Source organism: Papio anubis, chromosome 1, assembly GCF_008728515.1.
Source record: "Papio anubis isolate 15944 chromosome 1, Panubis1.0, whole genome shotgun sequence".
Classification (NCBI taxonomy): domain Eukaryota; kingdom Metazoa; phylum Chordata; class Mammalia; order Primates; family Cercopithecidae; genus Papio; species Papio anubis.
In genome coordinates, this window is record NC_044976.1 from 187849629 (window position 1) to 187872236 (window position 22608).

The window sequence follows — 22608 nt, forward strand, 5'->3', positions numbered from 1 at the left end:
CAACCGGATTTTTTCTTTTTAATAAACAAGTAGGTTTAAACAGTTCCAGAGTTCCTACTTAAAACCAGTCATGCTCAGATTAAACCCAAAATAGGCATCATTTAATTTATATCTTTAATTGTGGCTGACTAATAAAATAATTATTAAAAAGTATAATAATAAGTTACAAGTGCTCAAAGTTGGAAGACATGGTGTTATGGTAGAAAAAGTACAGGTTTTGGAGTCAGATAGATGTGGGTTCAAATTATGACTAAATCACTAAGTTAGTTGAATAACTGAGTTTTCTTTCCTTCCTTCATCAGTAAAGTAGAGGTAATAATATCTATGTCAGAAGGTTATTGGAAAGATTAAATGAGTTAGTGTTTGGCAAGCAAACGCACAGTTTCGAGATAGAGAAAATATTTGGGGAGTATATGAAGATAGTTGTAGGTGGGTAAAAAGTATAACTTGCTGAAAATGACTAACCTTAGCTAGTGATGGTAAAGAACAGTATGTATGTATGTATGTATGTATGTATTTATTTATTTATTTATTTATGAGACGCAGTTTTGCTCTTGTTCCCCAGGCTGGAGTGCAGTAGCATGGTTTCAGGTCACTGCGGCCTCTACCTCCTGGGTTCAAGCAGTTCTCCTGCCTCAGCCTCCTAAGTAGCAGGGATTACAGGCACCCAACACTACGTCTGGCTAACTTACTGTAGTTTTAGTAGAGATGGGGTTTTGTCATGTTGGCCAGGCTGGTCTCGATCTCCTGACCTCAGGTAATCCACCTGCCTTTGCCTTCCAAAGTGCTGGGATTACAGGCATGAGCCACCGCACTCGGCCATGAATGGTCTTTAGATTGTCACCAGCAAGGACTGACAACATCTAACTTGGAAACACACGAAACTTTATCAGTATTAAGAGTTAATAATGCTGCTTTGGCACATCAACATAGAGGACTGTTGCATGGATCACAACTTAAGTATGTTGAGTGGGATTATGATAAATTTTAGATAGGTTTAAATTAAGCACAAATGGTACATATTTTTAAGTCAAAAGAGGTTCATTGCCCATGTTGTGCTTTGAAAATGTATCATTTTGCTTTTTTGTTACTGATAATTTATGATGCAGGATTGAGGAGCCAAATGTTGTGTTTGTGAAGGTGTGTCAGTATCTTAATGATTTTTAGAGCCTAAAAACAGATAAATATGCTCTGTCAAAAAGGTTATAATTCAATTGAGAGAACCTTTCAAATTTCTGTGTCAATATTACATGTTTTCTCAAAAGACTATGAAATTTATATATGTAAAACTATCTTAATTATATAATCACCAGATTATTATTAAATAACAAACCACTCTAAAATTTAGCTGCTTAAAGCAACCATTTTATTCGCTTACAATTCTGTGAGTCAGCAATTTGGACTGAGTTTAGTTTGGTAGTTCTGCTGGTCTCCCCTGAGGCCACTTGTGTAGCTGCAATCATCTGACAGCTCAAATTAGGACTGGTTTTAGGGATCTGAGATATTATAAAACAGCTTTTCTTTGTTTCATGTACTCTTGTCCTCAGACAAGCTAGTTCAAGCTTCCTGCAAAGTCTCTTGAGACCTAGGCTCTGAAACTCTCCCAGTATCATCACTTCTGTTGCATGCGACTGTTGAAAGTAAGTCAGGGCCACCCACGTTGAAGAATGGGGGAAATAGACCCAATGTCACTATTTTCTCTATGGTTTTTAATACTTAGGAAGCTGTCCTGTATATGTTAGCAAATCTATCAAGCTGGAGTATTCATGTGTTCTCTAATAGTGGCCTCCCGAGTACCTGGGATTACAAGCACCCTCCACCATGTCTGGCTAATTTTTGTATTTTTAGTAGAGACGGGGTTTCACCACGTTGGCCAGGCTGGTCTCGAACTCTCCTGACCTCAGGTAATCTGTCACTTCAGCTTCCCAAAGTGTTGGGATTACAGGCATAAGCCACCATGCCTGGCAATTCTCCGTGCTTTTATCAAAGTAATTGGTATGTTACTCAGTCACTGACAAAGAGAACAAAAGGTTTGGTGGGGAGGAGATGAACTTGGATGACTTAGTAGTCAACTGGTTATATGGCCCTGGCACTCAGAAGAGAAGTCTGAACTTGAGAGAGACATTTGGAGGTCAGCAGGATCTAGTTGGTAGTTGAAAACATAAAAACAGATGAAATTACTCAGGGAAACTCTCTAGGGAAGAGAATTGAGAAAGGAATTCTAAGAACCGCCACTATTCCAAGTATGGATAGAGAAGAAGAAGCCCTCAATAGATATGGGCAAGGAGTGGCCTGCCAATTATTGGACAGTATGTTATATAGAAGCCAGAAAAGGGCAACTTTTGTAGGAGTAACTTTAATATTAAATGCTGTATAGAAAGAAGTAAAATAAGAATTGAGATATGACTCTTGAATTTCATAAAGTTCTTAATGTGCCTGTTAAGAGTTATTTCAAAATAGTGGTGGATGGAAACAGGGACAAGGATTGAATGACTCTTTTTTAGATAAGACAAGTTAGAGACAAATTTCTTTCAGCTCCTGAACAAACATTGAAGCATGCTAGTGGGAAAAGAACTAATAATGAAGGACAAGTTGAAAAAACAGAATATTAGTGCTACCCTCTAAAATGTCTTAATTTCATCATATTCCTTAGGATTCTGTAGGATAGTATTTAACAACCTGAAACATACATTTATTAGGCACAGGTTAGATTTTCTTTTTATTGTGGTTATTTGTCCCTGCATTCCAAATTATTATTTGCCAAGTCAGATTTGTGTGTCTCAAAATAACTTATGGAGACAACAGGAGTAAACTTCCTTTATAAAAATGAACCATTATTGCAGCAAGAGGACTGATTTCAAAAGATGACCTGGAGAACTATTTAGTCTTATTAAAGTATTTGGCCTCATCTTCAAAATTTATTCATGAATCTTTCATTTTGGGACTGAAATATCTTTCTGATTTAGAAAAGAAGCTTAATTAAGAAGGAGATGTCAACTTTTACCTCCCCTGCCCCCAACAGCAACAAAAAAAATAATTTCATAAATTTGTGATTAATTTAAAAGCAGTTAAGGTAATGAATAAACTATTTTGTAAAATTTTTTGACGGTAATGAGTAAACTGAAATGCTCAATGTATACTAAAAATACTTCTGATCTTAGTAATCAGTTTTATTACATCCTTAGTGTTTGTACTAACACTAAATTGGTGATTATATATTTACTTGACAGTATAGTATATGTAATATTCAACAGAGTGTTAATGCAAAAACTGAAAAAATTAAAACATTTTGCTTTTTTGCTTAATTGGTAAATTTTCCTTGCTACTACCTTTAAAGATGATGCTTTTGGCTAGGCGTGGTGGCTCACGCCTATATAATCCCTGCACTTTGGGAGGCTGCGGCTGATCATTTGAGGCTAGGAGTTTGAGACCTGGCCAACGTGGTGAAACCCCATCTCTACTAAAAATACAAAAATTAGCCAGGCATGGTGGTGCACACCTGTAATCCCAGCTACTCTGCACAAGAATGGCTTGAACCTAGGAGGTGGAGGTTGCAGTGAGCCAAGATCGTACCACTGCACTCCAGCCTGGGCAACAGAATGAGAATCTGTCTCAAAAACACAAAAACAGAAAAAGATGATGCCTTTGAGTCTGGTCACATCATTCTGCCACCTCTTTGATAACTACTGGGGGCTAACACCCTCTTTAGTGTAGCACATTTATATATAATGCATAACTTGAACCTGGAGATTCAAACTATATACATAAAGTTAAAGACTGTCTTATTTTCTCAGGCACTCTGTTTCAAACTCAGGTCAAGCGGCTTCTCCATGAATGATTTTGTCCTTTCTTACTACTTCTTCTCCTAAATCTGGCAGTAGGTTGGAGATAGAAATTTTTCTTTTTGCCTCTGAACGCTGAAAAAGTAAGCAACCTGAACTAACCCCTTGAACTTTCCTCAGCCTTTCTTTATCAACTTCTATTTTTCAAGCTATTTTTCCCTCTAACTCAGAAGCCCTTCTCTTTATGCCTGTCCCAAGTATTTACCATTTGTACTAACATAATCATATTAAATTATTTATATCCAGGATGTTGTATATATAGGGTTACAATTCAGTCCATACATTTTGGGAAGAGGTATTTTTACAATCAAAACTGGGTCTTTCTTCACAAGATATTACTGCTGGAAAAACCTTGAGCCTCCTCAAATTTTAGACTCTATTTCCACTGTAAATTAGTTGATGCTCTGCTGAGGATTAAAAAATTAAGTGTTATAATAAGCCTTCATTAGTTTTCTTCTTTGTGTTTTTGTCTCCTGCTTCTAGCTTCATTTTTCAAGACAGTGAAACATTTTCTCTTCTCTGATGTGGCTCTACATGCTGGTTGCTATGGAAATGTTCCAGAGCAATGAAAAATTAAGTTAAGGTCAAGAATAATGAGTTAAAATCTCATGGGACATGGTGGGAAGAGAGCCAAGATTTTCTTCTTACAATGTGGTTTTGTTTGATAAAACATTTTTCACAGGCCAACTTATACTTCAAATATGTAAGACCTGGTGTTAATCCCAGCTCAACAGTTTATTGATTTGGGGCCGTTACTTAATGCTGCCAAACCTCGAGTTATCATCTGTAAAATGGGCATAGTAATGCCTCAGAGGAGTGCCTAGCTCAGAGTAGATACTTGAATTTTAATTTCCATTTTTCTCTCTCTGAATCAGGAACATATAAAACGAACCTATAATAGAGGAGATGGTAATAAATGTGTGATACATTTAAATGAAATCTTCACAGCAATGTAATTTAGCTATTTAATAGGGCTATTGCTGTGCTCATAGAACAGATTTGAATAGTTTCTATGTTTCTACATTATTACTTAACATTTTTGAAAACTAAGACTATTAAAAAGCCCTTAATGACTATTTTAACAGCTTTATTGAAGTGTAATTTACATACCATAAAATTCACTTATTTTAAATACACAAATGATTTTTAGTAAATTTACAGAGTTGTGCAACCATTACTACAATCCAATTTTAAGGCATTTCTGTCACTCCCAAGAGCTCCCTTGCCATAATTACTATAAACTTTTATTCGTGAGGTGGCACAAATTAGAGAGTTTAAAAGTACCAGCTTGGGAGTTTGGCTGGCCTGAGTTTGAGTCTTAATCCTGCCATTTTCTAGCTTTGTGACTTGGGTACTTTGGTTTCCTTATCTTTAAAGTGGGGATAATAACTACATTACAGTGTTACTGTGAACATTAATTAGATACTGTATATAGCTCACTGAAAGTTTAGTGTCCTAGTTTTTGCTTCACAGATGTTGGTTATTGGTGGTAGTTCACATTGTGGACATTTAAATAAGAGAAACATCTGAAAACACCTAGCACAGTGACTGACACATGATTGATTTTTAGAAAACAAAGCTGTTTTACATCTTTCCAGATGCATCGTGTCATCACAATTTTGTCTGTAGTAGCTCATTGGCAATGTTTTAATCATACTTAAACATCAGTGCTCACAATATGTAGTTATTTGTTATTTTGCAGAGGCATGCATTTGAATTTAATAGCTAAGGGAGCTGTTAAGACTTGGAGTTTGGTATCTACAAAGTAGTCACTTAGCTGGTGGACCCAGGCAGTAGTCTTGTTGTTTATAATTCCTATCTTTCTTTCTCTCTTCTTTTTTTTTTTTGAGACCGAGTTTTGCTCTTAATGCCCAGGCTGGAGTGCAATGGCGTGATCTTGGCTCACCGCAACCTCCGCCTCCCAGGTTCAAGCGATTCTCCTCCCTCGGCCTCGCGAGTAGCAGGGATTACAGGCATGCGCCACCACGCCCTGCTAATTTTTTTATTTTTAGTAGAGACAGGATTTCTCTATGTTGGTCAGGCTGGTCTCAAACTCCCGACCTCAGGTGATCTGCCAGCCTCAGCCTTCCAAGGTGCTGGGTTTACAGGCGTGAGCCACAGTGCCCAGCATTTTTTTTTTTTTTTCCAGAGATGGGGTTTCACTCTGTTGCCCAGGCTGGAGTGCAGTGGTGCAGTCATAGCTCACTGAAACCTTGAACTCCTGGGATCAAGCGTACCTCCCACCTCAGCCTCCTGAATAGCTGGGACTACAAGTACTTGCCACCACACTCTGCTCATTTTTTATTTTGCTTATAGAGACAAGGTCTTGCCTTGTTGGCCAGGTTGATCTCAAACTCCTGGTCTCAAGTGATCCTCCCACCTCAGCCACCCAAAAGTGCTGTGATTGTAGGTGTGAACCACAGCACCCAGCCAAAATAATTTTTTTATTTTGATATTAAGATCTTTATTTCTTTCTTAAGAAAAAAAAACTGAGTGAAGTCAAATGGTAATATTATTGATAAAAGTTTAGAGATTTAAGAAAGTGATGGTTCTTAACCAGAATTTAGACATTTGGATAAATTAATAGTGGAATGTCAAATGTGATATTCTGTACTGTAGCTTCTTCAGTCAATGCCATGAACAAGGCATATAACCAAATAAAGCAGTCTTTTCAGTGTTTTCTATGAGCACTCTTTAGTGGTGTAAAAATGTGTATATATAATTGGGGAAATTATATGGTATTTTTGAACTTGGGTCTTAGGTCAGACCCTTGAACTGATTGCTGTTTAATTGTCATGTATATTCTGTATTATCAATTATCAACAGTAAAATCTCTGATTGTCATTTTTGTAGGAGAGGAGTCCTTATTTAAACTGATGGAGAAACTAATCATTGCTTTCATACTTGAGCAGCAGTATCACTCTTTTTGATCATTTTGGAAATAAAGAGGGCTCATCGTTTGTCTTCTGTTTCAGTTAGGAAGGTTCCAGTAGAAATACTTCTAATTAATTAGATTTGACCTGGCCCCCAACAGTTTATCTGCAGGCTTTGAATGCATGTGCTTTGATTAGTAGAATTATTTACAGCTATTTTTGTTTTGTGGCCTTTTTTAGTTTGCTGACATACCGTGTTCTGAGGAAGTTCAAAAAATCTGGATGTTGGTATATTAATAATTTTATTTCATATGTTTACTTTTGACTGAAAGAATACTTATTATATTTACTAAATCATGTCTTTTGTGGTTTAGATACATGTTGTGGTTGAAGAGTATATAAACTGTCTTCAAGAAGCTTGGAGAATGTTTGGAATAATGAGTTTAGAGAAAGATACTTAAAGAATGAGGAAATGGAAATTCTTCTTAGATCTACTGTCTACAATTAACTGACACTTTGAGTCTCTAAAAAATCTTTGCCTTGTGATTTTTTAAGTCCTGAAATAGGGTCATCTAAGAGTGACTTTTTGTTATTAATCATCAAATTTCCCAAAGTCAAGCTTTAAGAATATTATTTTCCCCTTGGTCTCTCAAACCTGTGTTTATGGTCAAAATAATGCTTTTATTTTTAATGAAGAACTGATTGCTGATATTCCTATTTTTATTATATCAAGTTGTTTATAGTTGTGTCAAAGAACTATTTTACTAGAAAATTTAAGAGATTAACAACTACATACCTTACTTTACAAAGTTAATACAGGTGGAAGTGATAAACAAAATTAATAAAGGAATGCTAATTCTTTGAAGGGATAAGTTACAGACTATTTTAAGATTCTTAAATTTCGAAAAGAACTAATAAGTTTTCATGATTTGGCTATCTAAATATGTAAAAGAAGATTAATAAGGACAAATGTTTTGAATTGTTTTAGAGTGATTATCTTAAGAAGCTTAAATTGTACTCTAAGTGTACTCTAGCTTTGTGTTACTCTTTCAATTTATTTGTACTTATATAAGTAATTCATGATTACATACATTTTGTAAGTTGCCCAACTGTGTAACTGCCATTAAGATTTTTGTTTTGTTTTGTTTTGTTTTGTTTTAGGCAGGATCTCGCTCCGTTGCCCAGGCTGGAGTACAGTGGAGCAAACTTGACTTGCTACAGCTCTGACCTCCTGGGCTCAGGCAATCTCTTTCCTCAGCCTCCATATAGCTCCATATGGGACTAAAGGTGCCCATGTCCAGCTAAATTTTTTATTTTTCTGTAGAGACGGGGCCTCACTTTATTGCCCAGGCTGGTCTCAAACTCCTGGGCTCAAGAGATCCACCTGTCTCCACCTCCCAGAGTGCTGAGATTAGAAGTGTGAACCACTATGCCTGGCAGTGCTGTTAAGTTTTGTTACCCAAAAAAATCCAGAGTTCCTTTGCCTATCAAGTAACAAATGACTCCACAAGAACACAGATCTTGATCAATAGATGTTTTATTACTTGTCACAAGTAAGGAGAGCACTGGGCATATTCTCCAAAGCAGTGGCTCTCTGAGGGAAAGTGAGAGGAGGATTTTATGGGGCGATGGAGAGGGAAGAGAGGGTATGTCACTGCATATAGAGGAGGGGTCCCAGTGGTGCACATACAGTGAGTCTTTATGCCTGGGTGTAGGTCACATGCTATGGTAGTGAAGCTGTAGCTTCTCCCAGGATGGAGACTTTAGCATGGTAATGAGGAAAGCTCACCCTGGTTTATCTGTGAGTTGCCAGGGTCTGTGAGGAACTGGTTCCAGTCATCTAGTTGATGCATTCTACACAGGGTTTAGGCAAAAATAGGCTGCAAGGCAGGAGGCTATAAAACAGGCCGATTGTTCAAGTTGATTAATTCCTATAGTCCATGAAGACCTTGCTGTCTGCTTACAGCTTGTTGAGTGTCTTTTCAGACCTTTTTCTTCCATCCATTTACATATATTAATACATAGACTAATATGTAAGGGTTCTTTTCCCTCAGCACAAGTGATGTAGTATGTATTGGTCTGCAAGTCTTGTTTTTTGTTTTGTTTTTGTTTTTTTACTTAATGTATTTTGAGTCTCTTTCCATACATTTTCATAGCACTGGTATGTCTCTGTTTATCTAGAGTGCAATGGTGTGATTTCGGCTCACCGCAACCTCCCCCTCCCGGGTTCAAGCAGTCCAATTGCCTCAGCCTCCCGAGTAGCTGGGATTACAGGTGCCCATCACCATGCCAGGCTAATTTTTGTATTTTTAGTAGAGATAGGGTTTCACCATGTTGACCAGGTTGGTCTCAAACTCCTGACCTCAGGTGATCCGCCCGCCTCGACCTCCCAAAGTGCTGGGATTACAGGCGTGAGCCGCCACACCCAGCCCAATTTTTTCAATTACATCGATTTCTAGTCTTTTAAATCTTATTATAAATACCTTGTAAAATTTATTATCTTTCTTTAATATGGACAATCACTGTAATCAATCTGTTTTCCATATTAGAGTTTTTGCGTATCAGGTTTTCTTAAAGTAAGCATCATGCTGGTGTATCAGCATATGAGTGCTTTAGGGCCCAAGAGTGAGAATAGGCATATAGTTGTTACTCTTCCTAGTTGAGCGTTGAAGGAGATCATAGTGGACTGTGTGTGACTGGTGAGAATAATATCACAGGATAACTTTCAAAACAATAAAGTGAGTCACCTCCTGCCCCTTCAGTGGCTTTACACTACTCTTCACATAGTAACCAAATACCATCATATAAGTTAGAAGATCCTGTGTTCTTTGGTCCTTGATCATTCTTTTTTTTTGAGACTGAGTCTCGCTCTGTCGCCCAGGCTGGAGTGCAGTGGCGCAATCTCTGCTCACTTCAAGCTCTGCCTCCCAGGTTCATGCCATTCTCCTGCCTCAGCCTCCCAAGTAGCTGGGACTACAGGTGCCTGCCACCATGTCCGGCTAATTTTTTTGTATTTTTAGTAGAGATAGGGTTTCACCGTGTTAGCCAGGATGGTCTCAATTTCCTGACTTCATGATTTGCACACCTTGGCCTCCCAAAGTGCTGGGATTACGCGTGTGAGCCACCGCGCCCAGCTGGTCCTTGCTAATTCTTTAGTCTCATCTCATACCTCTTGCTGTCTATTCTGTGTTTTGTTTGGTTTTGGTTTCACTGTTGTTTTTCTTTTTTTAGTTCCCCATTTGTACTATATTCTTTTTTTTTTTTGAAAAGGAGTTTTGCTCTTGTTTACCAGGCTGGAGTGCAGTGGCGCGCCCTCTTGGCTCACCGCAACCTTCGTCTCCCAGGTTCAAGTGATTCTCCTGCCTCAGCCTCCCAAGTAGCTGAGATTACAGGCATTGTGCCACCATGCCTGGCCAATTTTGTATTGTTAGTAGAGACAGGATTTCTCCATGTTGGTCAGTCTGGTCTCAAACTCCTGACCTCAGGTGATCAGCCTGCCTCCGCCTCCCAAAGTGCTGGAGATTACAGGTGTGGGCCACCGTGCCTGGCCTCATCTATACTATATTCTTTCTAGTCTCAGAATCTATGGTTATGCTGTTTCTTTACCTAGAATCTATATCACACATATTAAACATTCTTCCCTTAACTTTCATTCAGCAGTCATCTTCAAAATCTTTCCATAAATATCACTTAACTATACATCAGCTCTACCCTAATTTGGTCAGGTTGCCTCTGTTATATATGCTTGTATCTCCCTATACTTTACCTACATATCACTTACCATAACTTGCAATCATATATTTAGTTGTGTGATTGCTGTTAATATGTTTAGTGAAAGAAACAGTGCAAGCTCCATGTGGACTTAGAATGACTTATAATTTTTTATCCCTAGTACTGAACACATAGTAAAGACCAGTAAAACATTTTTGTGTCATCTAACTAAATTTAATTTTTCCTGGGAATGGAATAGTATTTCTTTTTGTTCTTTTTTCTTTTTTCTTTTTGTTTTTGAGATGGGGTCTTGCTTTGTCACCCAGGCTAGAGTGCAGTCACGTGTTCGTGGCTCAAGGCAGCCTCAAACTTCTGGGCTCAAGTGATCCTCCTACCTTAGCCCTTAGCTTCCTGGGTCGCTGGGACCACAGGTGCATGCCACCACGCCTGGCTAATTTTTGTAGAGACAGGGTCTTCCTGTATTACCTAGGCTGGTCTCAAACTCCTGGGCTCAAGCAATCCTCCCATCTCAGCCTCTCAAAGTGCTGGAATTATAGGCATGAGCCATCACACCCAGCCTGAAAAATTTGTATGAGTCTGTTGAGATTGTGGTATAAATACAGAGGAAACATATGTTTGTGTAAATTGTTTTTACTTTTAAAATATTCTTATGTTGTCAAAAGTTTTTTTTTGTTTTGAGATGGAGTCTCACTGTGTCGCCCAGGCAGGAGTGCAGTGGTGGATCTCGGCTCACCGCAACCTCCACCTCCTGGGTTCAAGCAGTTCTCCTCACTCAGCTTCCCGAGTAGCTGGGATTACAGCCACGCACCACCACACTGGCTAATTTTTTATATTTTTGGTAGAGATGGGGTTTCACCATGTTGGCCAGTCTGATCTCGAACTCCTGACCTCAAGTGACCCACCCACCTCAGCCTCCCAAAGTGCTGGGATTACAAACCTGAGACACCGCGCCTTATCATCAATAGTTATTTATGTCTTGGTCGTTAATTCTTCCCTCCCTCTACCCCCTTCCCCAACAAAGCTTTTTTTTTTTTTTTTTTCTGAGACTGAGTTTCGCTCTTGTTCCCCAGACCGGAGTGCAATGGCAGATCTCGGCTCACTGCAACCTCTGCCTCCTGGGTTCAAGTGATTCTCCCACCTCAGCCTCCTGAGTAGCTGGGATTACAGGCGCCTGCCACCACGCCTGGCTAATTTTTGTATTTTTAGTGGACATGGGGTTTCACCAGGTTGGCCAGGCTTGTCTCGAACTCCTGACCTCGAGGAATCTGCCCGCCTTGGCCTCCCAAATCGCTGTGATTACAGGCGTGAGCCACTGTACCCAGCCAAGATTAATTTTTAGATATATTTATTTTTTAAAAATTAGAGATTTAGCCGGGCATGGTGGCTCACACCTGTAATCCCAGCACTTTGGGATGCCGAGAGGGGAGGATCACCTGAGGTCAGGAGTTCGAGACCAGCCTGACCAACATGGAGAAACCCCCTCTCTACTAAAAATACAAAATTAGTCAGGCATGGTGGCGAATGCCTGTAATCCCAGCTACTTGAGAGGCTGAGGCAGGATAATTGCTAGAACCCAGGAGATGGAGGTTGCACCATTGCACTCCAGCCTGGGCAACAAGAGTGAAATTCCATCTCAAAAAAAAAAAAAAAAAATCAGGGACTTAGATAAACTTAAGAGACTGGGGTCCTGGATGGAACTTTATCACTACAAATCTCCTCTCAGGCAGGGGACTACTTCCCATCTCTAAAATGAGGGAATGGAACTAGATGTTTTATCATGGCTGTAATTCTGTAAAAGTGTAAAAAGATGGATTACAGTAATACAAATATGGTATAAAAAGTTGTGAAATAAGACTGGACTTGTGGTTCTTTTTCAACAGTTTAATTGAAAAGAAAGACACTCAATTTTTTTCCTTTTTCTTTGTTTTCCAGGTTATATTTCACACTATGTGCTGACTGTATCTACAGAAGATATTTAAAAAAAAAAAAAAGATAAACTTTTTTTCAAAGATTTTGATTCCAGTGGAATCTTTGCTTTAGATTTGCGTGTGTGTTTGTGTTCGTGAATTGTAACTCCAGAAGCAATGCCTGTACAAGCTCCACAATGGACGGATTTCCTCTCCTGCCCAATTTGCACTCAGACTTTCGACGAAACAATTCGAAAGCCCATCAGTTTGGGTTGTGGCCATACTGTCTGCAAGATGTGCCTGAATAAACTCCACCGCAAGGCTTGCCCATTTGACCAGACCACTATCAATACAGACATTGAGCTCCTCCCTGTGAACTCAGCATTGCTGCAGCTCGTGGGTGCTCAGGTAAGATGGGTGACTTAATACTTTTAAATTTCTCTCTCTCTCTTTCTCTCTCTCTGTCTCTCTTTCTCTCTCTCTGTGTGTGTGTGTGTGTGTGTGTGTGTGTGTGTGGTGCGTGTTTTTCTCCTGAGAGAAACCTGTTGAATTAAAATTGGGTAACATTGCCTTCTATTTAAATAGGTATAATTCTGTTTGGTACTGTAAATCCTTTATTTCAGCATGTTAGATTTATTGTGGTAGTCCAGTGCTTTTTAGTCATAGTACAGTAGCATCCATTTAATCTTGTCAGATATTCAATAAACCTAGCCATGCAGATCACTAGAGAAACCTAAGGCCGGGTGTGATGGCTCATGTCTGTAATCCCAGCACTTTGGGAGGCCAAGGCGGATGGATCATTTGAGGTCAGGAGTTTGAGACCAGCCTGGCCAACATGGTGAAACCCTGTCCCTACTGCAAATACAAAAAAATGAGCTGGGTGTGGTGGTGTGTGCCTGTAATCCCAGCTACTTGGGAGGCCGAGGTACGAGAATCCCTTGAACCCAGGAGGCGGAGGTTGCAGTGAGCCAAGATCGCGCCACTGCACTCCAGCCTGGGTGACAGAGTGAGACCTTGTCTCAAAAAAAGAAAAGAAACCTAAGAGGTAAGTCATAAGGACCTTTTTTAACATTAAGAAAACTATTGTTCATAAAACCACTGCACTTTACTCAGTAGTGAAGGTGCAGCTGCTTCAGGCAGTTTTACTCAGTAGATATTAACTGAAATGAAAGATGAGAAAGGTGACAAAAACTATAGCACAACGTTTGGGAACCATTAGAACACACTTAATGCTTTATAGACTAAAAAATGGTTAAGATAGTAAATTTTGTGTTATGTATATATTATCACAATAAAAAAGATTTCCTAAATTTTCCTTTCATCTAAAAGGAAAAAGAAAAAATAAATTTAAATTAGACTTTAAAATATATCATCACCAATTTGTCCTAGGAATGTAAGGTTGATTTAACATCTGCAAACCAATTAATGTAATTCACTATATCAGTAAAAGTTGCAAAATTGCACACATATGATCATCTCAATAGACACAGAAAAAGCATTTGGCAAAATCCAGTACCTTTTCATAATAAAAGCACTGAAACAACTAGGAAAAAAACTTCAACCCAAAGGACATGGTTGAAAAACCCACAGCAAGGCCGGGCGCGGTGGCTCAAGCCTGTAATCCCAGCACTTTGGGAAGCCGAGACGGGCGGATCACGAGGTCAGGAGATCGAGACCATCCTGGCTAACACAGTGAAACCCCGTCTCTACTAAAAATACAAAAACTTAGCCGGGCGAGGTGGCGGGCGCCTGTAGTCCCAGCTACTCGGGAGGCTGAGGCAGGAGAATGGCGTGAACCCGGGAGGCGGAGCTTGCAGTGAGCTGAGATCCGGCCACTGCACTCCAGCCTGGGTGACAGAGCGAGACTCCGTCTCAAAAAAAAAAAGAAAAACCCACAGCTAACATACTGAATGGCGAAAGACTAGAAGCTTTTTCTTTAAGATCAGGAATGAGTTAAGGATCTCCACTGTTAACTATTTCTGTTGAACATCATACAGGACCTTCTAGTCAGGGCAATTAGGCAAGTAAATTAAACCAATGACATTCAGATAAGAAGTAAAAAATAAAAACAATCTCATTCACAGATGGCATGGTCTAATATATAGAAAATGTTAAGGAATCTACAAAGGAAAAGCTATTAGAAACAAAAAACTAGGCAAAGTTGCAGGATATAGGATGAATATATAAATATCAGTTGTCTGAAAGAGCAAAAGTGTTTCTAAGGTGTAAAAATGTGTTTACAGTGTTTCATAATTTCTTTCTTTCTTTTTTCTTTACTCTGTCATCCAGGCTGGAGTACAGTGGCATCATCTTGGCTCACTGCAATCTCCGCCTCTCAGGTTCAAGTGATTCTCGTGCTTCAGCCTCCCAAGTAGCTGGGATTACAGGTGTGTACCACCATGCCCAGCTAATTTTTGTATTTTTAGTAGAGACAGGGTTTCGCCACATTGACTATGCTGGTCTCAAACTCCTGGCCTCAAGTGATACACCTGTCTCGACTTCCCAGAGTACTGGGAATACAGGCATGAGCCACCATACCCAGCTAGTGTTGCATACTTTCATCCATATAATACATTAATAATAGTTTTCTTACACACATAAGAAAGACTTTCTGGCACATAGTAGGCCCTTAATGAAGATTTGTTAAATAATATATATGTTGTATTTCTATACATTAGCAATGGACAATCTGAAAATAGAAATCAATTTCATCTACAAGAGCATTAAAAAAATATTAAGAATATATTTAACAAAAGAAATGTAAAATTAGGCTGGGTGCAGTGGCTCATGTCTGTAATCCCAATAGTTTGGGAGGCCGAGGCTAGCAGATCTCTTGAGGCCAGGAGTTCCAAGACCAGCCTGGCCAACAAGGTGAAACCCCATCTCTACCAAAAAAATACAAAAATTAGCCAGGCGTGAAGGTGCCCACCTGTAATCCCAGCTACTTAGGTGGCTGAGGCATGAGACTCGCTTGAACCCAGTAGGCAGAGGTTGCAGTGAGCTAAAATCATGCTACTGCCCTCCAACCTGGGTGACTCTGTCAAAAAAAAAAAAAAAAAAAAAAGTAAAACTATATTTTGAAGACTACAGATCATTGTTTAAAAGAAACTTAAAACTTGAATAAACATTTACTCATATTAACTCAAAATGGATCAAAGGCTAAATAAGAACTAAAACTACTAAACTCTTAGAAGAAAATATAGACGTAAGTCTTCATGACCATGGAGTAGGCAGTGGGTTTTTTTAAGATATGACACCAAAAAGCACAAGGAACAAAAGAAAAAGATAAGTTGAACTTCATCAAAATTAAAAACTGTGTTTCAAAGATATGAACAATTGGCCGGACACAGTGGCTCACGTCTGTAATCCCAGCACTGTGGGAGGTCAAGATGGATGGATCATTTGAGACCGGCCTAGGCAACATGGCAAAACCCCATCTCTACAGAAAATACAAAAAAAAAAAAAAAAATTGCTGGGTATGGTGGCACACATACCTGTAGTCCCACCTGTCTGTGAGGCTGAGGTAGGAGCATCACCGGAGCCCAAGAGGCCAAGATGGATGGATCATTTGAGACCCACCTAGGCAACATGGCAAAACCCCGTCTCTACAGAAAATTTAAAAAAAAAAAAAAATTGCTGGATGTGGTGGCACATGCCTGTAGTCCCACCTATCTATGAGACTGAGGTGGGAGCATCACCTGAGCCTGATCACCCGATCGAGGCTGCAGTTGAGCCTCGATCACAGCACTACGCTCTAGCTTGGGCGACAGAATGAGACCGTATCTCAAAAACAACAGTGACAACAAAAAAAAAAGATACCAACAAGAAAGCAAAATGAACAACCCACAGAATGTGAGAAAACAATTGTAAAATCCTATTTCTGATAAAGACTTACATGTAAAATATATAAGGAACTCGTAAACTCAGTGATAAAAAGACAACCCAATTTTTAAAATGGACAAAGAGCTGAACAATCACCTCGTCAAATAGATTATACAGATGGCAAATCAGCAAAATGAAAAGTAGCTGAGCAGTTTGTCTTTAAGTAATTGCAAATTAAAGCAAGTGAGAAACCACTACACACAAATTAGAATGACCAAAATCCAAAACATTAGCAACACCAAATGCTGGTGAGGATATGGAGCAACAAAAACTCTCATCCTTTTGGAAATGAAAAATGGGATAGCCACTTTGCAAGACAGTTTGGCAGTTTCTTTACAAGCTTAACATAATAGGTATTTACCCAGTTAACTTGAAAATTTATGTCTACACAGAAACCCGCACATGACTATTTATAACAACTTTATTCATGATTGCCAAAAAATGGAAGCCATTGAGATATCTTTTAATAGGTGAATGGATAAACAGTGGTATATCCATACAATGGAACATTGTATAAAATGAAGTAATAAAAAGACATAGCTGTCAAGTCACAAAAAGACATATATACATCTCAGTGTATATCATTGCTAAGTGAAAGATACCAGTATGAAAAGGCCACATACTGTATGATTCCAATTTTATGATATCTGTAAAAGGCAAAACCATAGCAACAATAGAAGTATCAGTGGTTGCCATGGATTCAGGAGTAGGGAGGGAGGATTGAATTGGTATTTCTTAGGGCAGTAAAGCTGTTCTTATGATTCTGTAATTGTGGCTATATGACACTGAATTTGCAAAAATTGTAGAATTTTACAAAGATTATGGAAAACAATCTGAAGTATATGAAACAATTTCACTAAAGGGGTGGAGGAGAAAGAGGATTGTGTAAGATTAAAGATAGAGGAAGATATTATCTATAAGCAGTGTACTCTAGTCTTTTCCCACGGGGGTACGAATTCTGATACTGCTGTATATATAATACATATTAGAATTGAACAGTTAAGTAAATGAATGGCAAATGGTTGGAGCCAGTTTACAGATAAGCAAGGAGGAAGAGGTTAGAATGATTCATGTGGTAATGGATTAGAGTTGGAGGCATCAATATGAACTCATTTTTAGCTTGATATGGATACAGATAGTTATATACAGAAATAGATACGTGTATATCTCGGGTTATTACACTAACATATTTCCTTGCTCTGTCATCTAAGATGGCCTAGAAAGAACAGCACCCCAATAGCAATGTGTATACATAGCATTCATATCTTGGTTTCTAATACCATTCTCCAATAAAGGGAACCAGAGTTCCTTGGAGAAATGGCTAATTCTAAGACTGAGACAGGAAATACACAAAATGAGTCTGGAGTAGCTTGTAGCACTGGAAAGTATAGAGAAGTATTCAAAACACACACAGACACATACACAGAGTAATGGGGGCTATATCAAAGGCACACAGGAGCCAACTGAAAGAGCTGTCAGTGGCCAAAGCTAAAACAGTTTGAACAACAAAATAAATGGAATTGGATTATAACCCAGGTATAAGATAAATATCCTTGAGTCTACATGATAAAATTAAATGATTGAATAAATAAATGGAAGAAAGAAACAAATCTCCCATGCAGAATTCCAAATTAATTACATAAATATTCTGCTCTCAAGGATGGAGAGTGTGTGTGGGCTATGCGTAGTGACTCCTTCCAAAAAGTACAGTTTGGAAGGTGGGAGATTATGGAACTTTATAGTGGAGAAACCTGGTAAACACTGACTAAACCAGCTGATCAAATTTAACATCAGCAGTAATAAGTCATGTTGGTGGTGTGTAGCTTTGATGTGCTGTGATAAAAATGGTAATTTTCCCCTATGATCTTCCAAAAATCCATAACCACAGTATACTCATGAGAAAAATGACAGATCCTAGATCCCAGTTTAGGGGCATTCTGCAACATACCAGACCAGTACTCCTCAAAACTGTCAAGGTCATTAAAACAAAGAAAGTCTGAGAAAGCTGTCCAAGCCAAGAGGAGCTTAAAGAGACATGGAAGGGCCAGCGCAGTGGCTCACACCTATAATCCCAGCGCTTTGGGAGGCTGAGTTGGGCAGATCACTTGAGGCCGGGAGTTGGAGACCAGCCTGGCCAACACAGTGAAATCCCATCCTACTAAAAATACACAAAATTAGCTGGGCGTGGTGGCGCATGCCTATAATCCTAGCTACTCAGGAGGCTGAGGCATGAGAATCTCTTGAACCTGGTAGGTGGAAGTTGCAGTGAGCCGAGATTATGCCACTGTACTCCAACCTGGGTGACAGAGTGATACTTTGTGTCAACTTAAAAAAAAATAAAGGGAGAGACATGGAGGGAGAGAGGGAGGCCAAGGTGGGTGGATGGCCTGAGCCCAGGAGTTTGAGGCCAGTCTGGACGATGTAGTGGGACCCCCATCTCTACAAAACAATACAAAATTAGCTGGGTGTGGTGGCGTGTGCCTACAGTCCCAGCTACTCAGGAGTCTGAGGTGGGGGATCACTTGAACCTAGGAGGCAGAGGTTGCAGTGAGCCCAGATGCTGCCACTGCACTCCAGCCTGAGTGACAGAGCAAGACTCTATCTTTGAAGACTAACTGTAATATGGTATCCTGAATGGGATCCTGGAACTGAGAAAGAACATTAGTTGAAAACTAAGGATATCTGATTAACATATGGATTTTAGTTGTTAATTATGAATATGTTGATATTGGCTCATTAATTTTAACAAATGTACCATACCAATGTAAGATGTTAATAATAGGGGAAACTGTTAGCTGGGCGTGGTTGCTCGCTCCTGTAGTCCCAGCTACTCGGGAGGCTGAGGCAGAAGAATCACTTGAACCCAGGAGGCGGAGGTTGCAGTGAGCCAAGATGGTGCCACTGCACTCCAGCCTGGGTGACAGAGGGAGACTCCATCTCAAAAATAATAATAATAATAATAGGGGAAACTGAATACAGGATAATGAGAATTCTGTGTACTATCTTTGCCACTTTTTTGTAAATCTAAAACTGTTCTACAAAATAAAGTTTACTAGGCAAAATGGGTAAAAGATCTGAATAGACATTCCTCCAGAGAAGATATACAAGTGGATAATAAGCATATGAAAGGATAGTCAACATCATTAGCTATCAGGGAAATACAAATCAAAACATAATGAAGTCAGAGGAAGGTAGATGGGAAGAAGAGATAATTATCAAAGAATACAAAGCTTCAGTTAGACCAGATAAATACCTTTAGTGATCTGTTGCACAGAATAGTGACTATAAATAGTAATACATTGTATGTTTCAAAATTGCTAAAAGAGTAGATTTTATTTAAAATCTACAAAAAAAAAAAGTGAGGTGATGAATTTGTAAATTAACCTGCTTTAGTCATCTCATGTTGTAAACGTATCAATCAAAACGTCACAGGCCGGGCGTGGTGGCTCAAGCCTGTAATCCCAGTACTTTGGGAGGCCGAGACGGGCGGATCACGAGGTCAGGAGATCGAGACCATCCTGGCTAACACTGTGAAACCCCGTCTCTACTAAAAAATACAAAAAACTAGCCGGGCGCAGTGGCGGGCGCCTGTAGTCCCAGCTACTCGGGAGGCTGAGGCAGGAGAATGGCGTGAACTCGGGAGGCGGAGCTTGCAGTGAGCTGAGATCCGGCCACTGCACTCCAGCCTGGGTGACAGAGCCAGACTTTGTCTCAAAAAAAAAAAAAAAAAAAAAAAAAAAGGTCACGTTGTACCCCATAAATATATGCAATTATTATTAATTTAAAATAAAATTTAGAAAAACCACAATGAATTACTACTTTCCACCCAACAGGATAGCTATAATAAAAAAGATAATAATAAGTAGAAGAATTATCTTTCTACATGAAATGTAGAAGAATTGGAACCCTTATACACTCCTGGTAGGCATATAAAATGCTACTCTGCTTTTGGAAAATAGCTTGGCAGTTTTTCAAAAGGTTAAATACAGATTCCTAGGTATATACCAAAGAGAAACAAAAACTTTTGTCCACAAAAACTTGTACACAGATGTTCATAGCAGCATTATTCATAATAGTTAAAAATAGTCTGTCAATTGATGATTGTATAAATAAAGTGTGGTATATTTATACAATGGAATGTTATTCAGTGATGAAAATGAAGTACTGATACAACCTGAAAGACCTTTGAAAACATTGTTAAGTGAAAGAAGCAAGTCAGAAAAGACTATATATTGTGTTGATTTTGCTTGTATGAAATGTCCAGAATAGGCAAATCCATAGAAAATAGATTCATCTTTCCAAAGGTTGGTGGATAGTTGGGAAAAAATAAGGGGTAATTGTTAAAAGGGTACTGTGTTTCTTTTTGGGCTAATGAAAAGATTCTAAAGTTCATTGTGGTTATGTTTGCACAACTGTGAATATACTGAAAACCATGGAATTGTATATACTTTAAACCAGTCAGTTGTATAGTATGTGGATTATATCTTAATTAGGCTGTTAGAGAAACAAAACAAAGGAATGCAAAGATACATGTTAATAGGAAAGATCTTTTGAAAGAATTCAGTAAATTTAGTGGGTGTTTTGATGTTGCCAGTGTTAGCATTATGAGTGCATAAACTATGCTAAATAAAACATTTAATTAGGCCATTTTGTGAAGAGACAAAGACTGAGCGGTTGTGGCCACGCTGCCGACCTCGACCAGCAGTGGGTTTCTCCACACCGAATCCGGGAGTAGGAGACTCAGAATCGAATCTCTTCTCCCTCCCCCCTCCTGTGAGATTTTTTTGATCTTCAGCTACATTTTCAGCTTTGTGAGAAACCTTATCATCAAACACAATGGCCAGCAACGTTACCAACAAGACAGATCCTCGCTTCATGAACTCCCGTGTGTTCATTGGGAATCTCAACACTCTTGTGGTCAAGAAATCTGATGTGGAGGCAATCTTTTCGAAGTATGGCAAAATTGTGGGCTGCTCTGTTCATAAGGGCTTTGCCTTCGTTCAATATGTTAATGAGAGAAATGCCCGGGCTGCTGTAGCAGGAGAGGATGGCAGAATGATTGCTGGCCAGGTTTTAGATATTAACCTGGCTGCAGAGCCAAAAGCGAACCGAGGAAAAGCAGGTGTGAAACGATCTGCAGCGGAGATGTACGGCTCCTCTTTTGACTTGGACTATGACTTTCAACGGGACTATTATGATAGGATGTACAGTTACCCAGCACGTGTGTACCTCCTCCTCCTCCTATTGCTCGGGCTGTAGTGCCCTCGAAACGTCAGCGTGTATCAGGAAACACCTCACGAAGGGGCAAAAGTGGCTTCAATTCTAAGAGTGGACAGCGGGGATCTTCCAAGTCTGGAAAGTTGAAAGGAGATGACCTTCAGGCCATTAAGAAGGAGTTGACCCAGATAAAACAAAAAGTGGATTCTCTCCTGGAAAACCTGGAAAAAATTGAAAAGGAACAGAGCAAACAAGCAGTAGAGATGAAGAACGATAAGTCAGAAGAGGAGCAGAGCAGCAGCTCCGTGAAGAAAGATGAGACTAATGTGAAGATGGAGTCTGAGGGGGGTGCAGATGACTCTGCTGAGGAGGGGGACCTACTGGATGATGATGATAATGAAGATCGGGGGGATGACCAGCTGGAGTTGATCAAGGATGATGAAAAAGAGGCTGAGAAAGGAGAGGATGACAGAGACAGTGCCAATGGCGAGGATGACTCTTAAGCACATAGTGGGGTTTAGAAATCTTATCCCATTATTTCTTTACCTAGGCGCTTGTCTAAGATCAAATTTTTCACCAGATCCTCTCCCCTAGTATCTTCAGCACATGCTCAGTGTTCTCCCCATCGTTGTCCTTCCCATGTTCATTAATTCATATTGCCCCGCGCCTAGTCCCATTTTCACTTCCTTTGACGCTCCTAGTAGTTTTGTTAAGTCTTACCCTGTAATTTTTGCTTTTAATTTTGATACCTCTTTATGACTTAACAATAAAAAGGATGTATGGTTTTTATCAACTGTCTCCAAAATAATCTCTTGTTATGCAGGGAGTACAGTTCTTTTCATTCATACATAAGTTCAGTAGTTGCTTCCCTAACTGCAAAGGCAATCTCATTTAGTTGAGTAGCTCCTGAAAGCAGCTTTGAGTTAGAAGTATGTGTGTTACACCCCCACATTAGTGTGCTGTGTGGGGCAGTTCAACACAAATGTAACAATGTATTTTTGTGAATGAGAGTTGGCATGTCAAATGCATCCTCTAGAAAAATAATTAGTGTTATAGTCTTAAGATTTGTTTTCTAAAGTTCATACTGTGGGTTATTTTTGTGAACAGCCTGATGTTTGGGACCTTTTTTCCTCAAAATAAACAAGTCCTTATTAA

General features: G+C 39.3%; 2 protein-coding genes across 9 annotated transcripts in view; both read left to right on the forward strand.

The window, feature by feature from the left end:
* The window catches only part of RC3H1 (ring finger and CCCH-type domains 1), a 101018-nt gene that overhangs the window by 15965 nt on the left and 62445 nt on the right, over positions 1 to 22608 (forward strand). For 7 of the 8 annotated variants that reach the window (XR_002518828.2, XM_009194627.4, XM_009194614.4 and 4 more), the window contains exon 2: positions 12380 to 12762. Coding sequence is in view for 6 of the 8 variants with exons in the window: in XM_009194627.4 (XP_009192891.2) it covers positions 12532 to 12762 (231 nt within the window). In the remaining 2 variants the exon portion in view is untranslated. Of the gene's footprint in view, positions 1 to 12379; positions 12763 to 14722; positions 14742 to 22608 lie in introns of those variants that run through there. The other variant, XM_021930376.2, reaches the window with a different exon arrangement.
* Positions 20884 to 22246, forward strand: LOC100998683 (heterogeneous nuclear ribonucleoprotein C). The gene is given in 2 exon segments (XM_031658446.1): positions 20884 to 21459; positions 21462 to 22246. Coding segments are annotated over 2 exon segments (882 nt in total). The 5' UTR covers positions 20884 to 21072; the 3' UTR covers positions 21957 to 22246.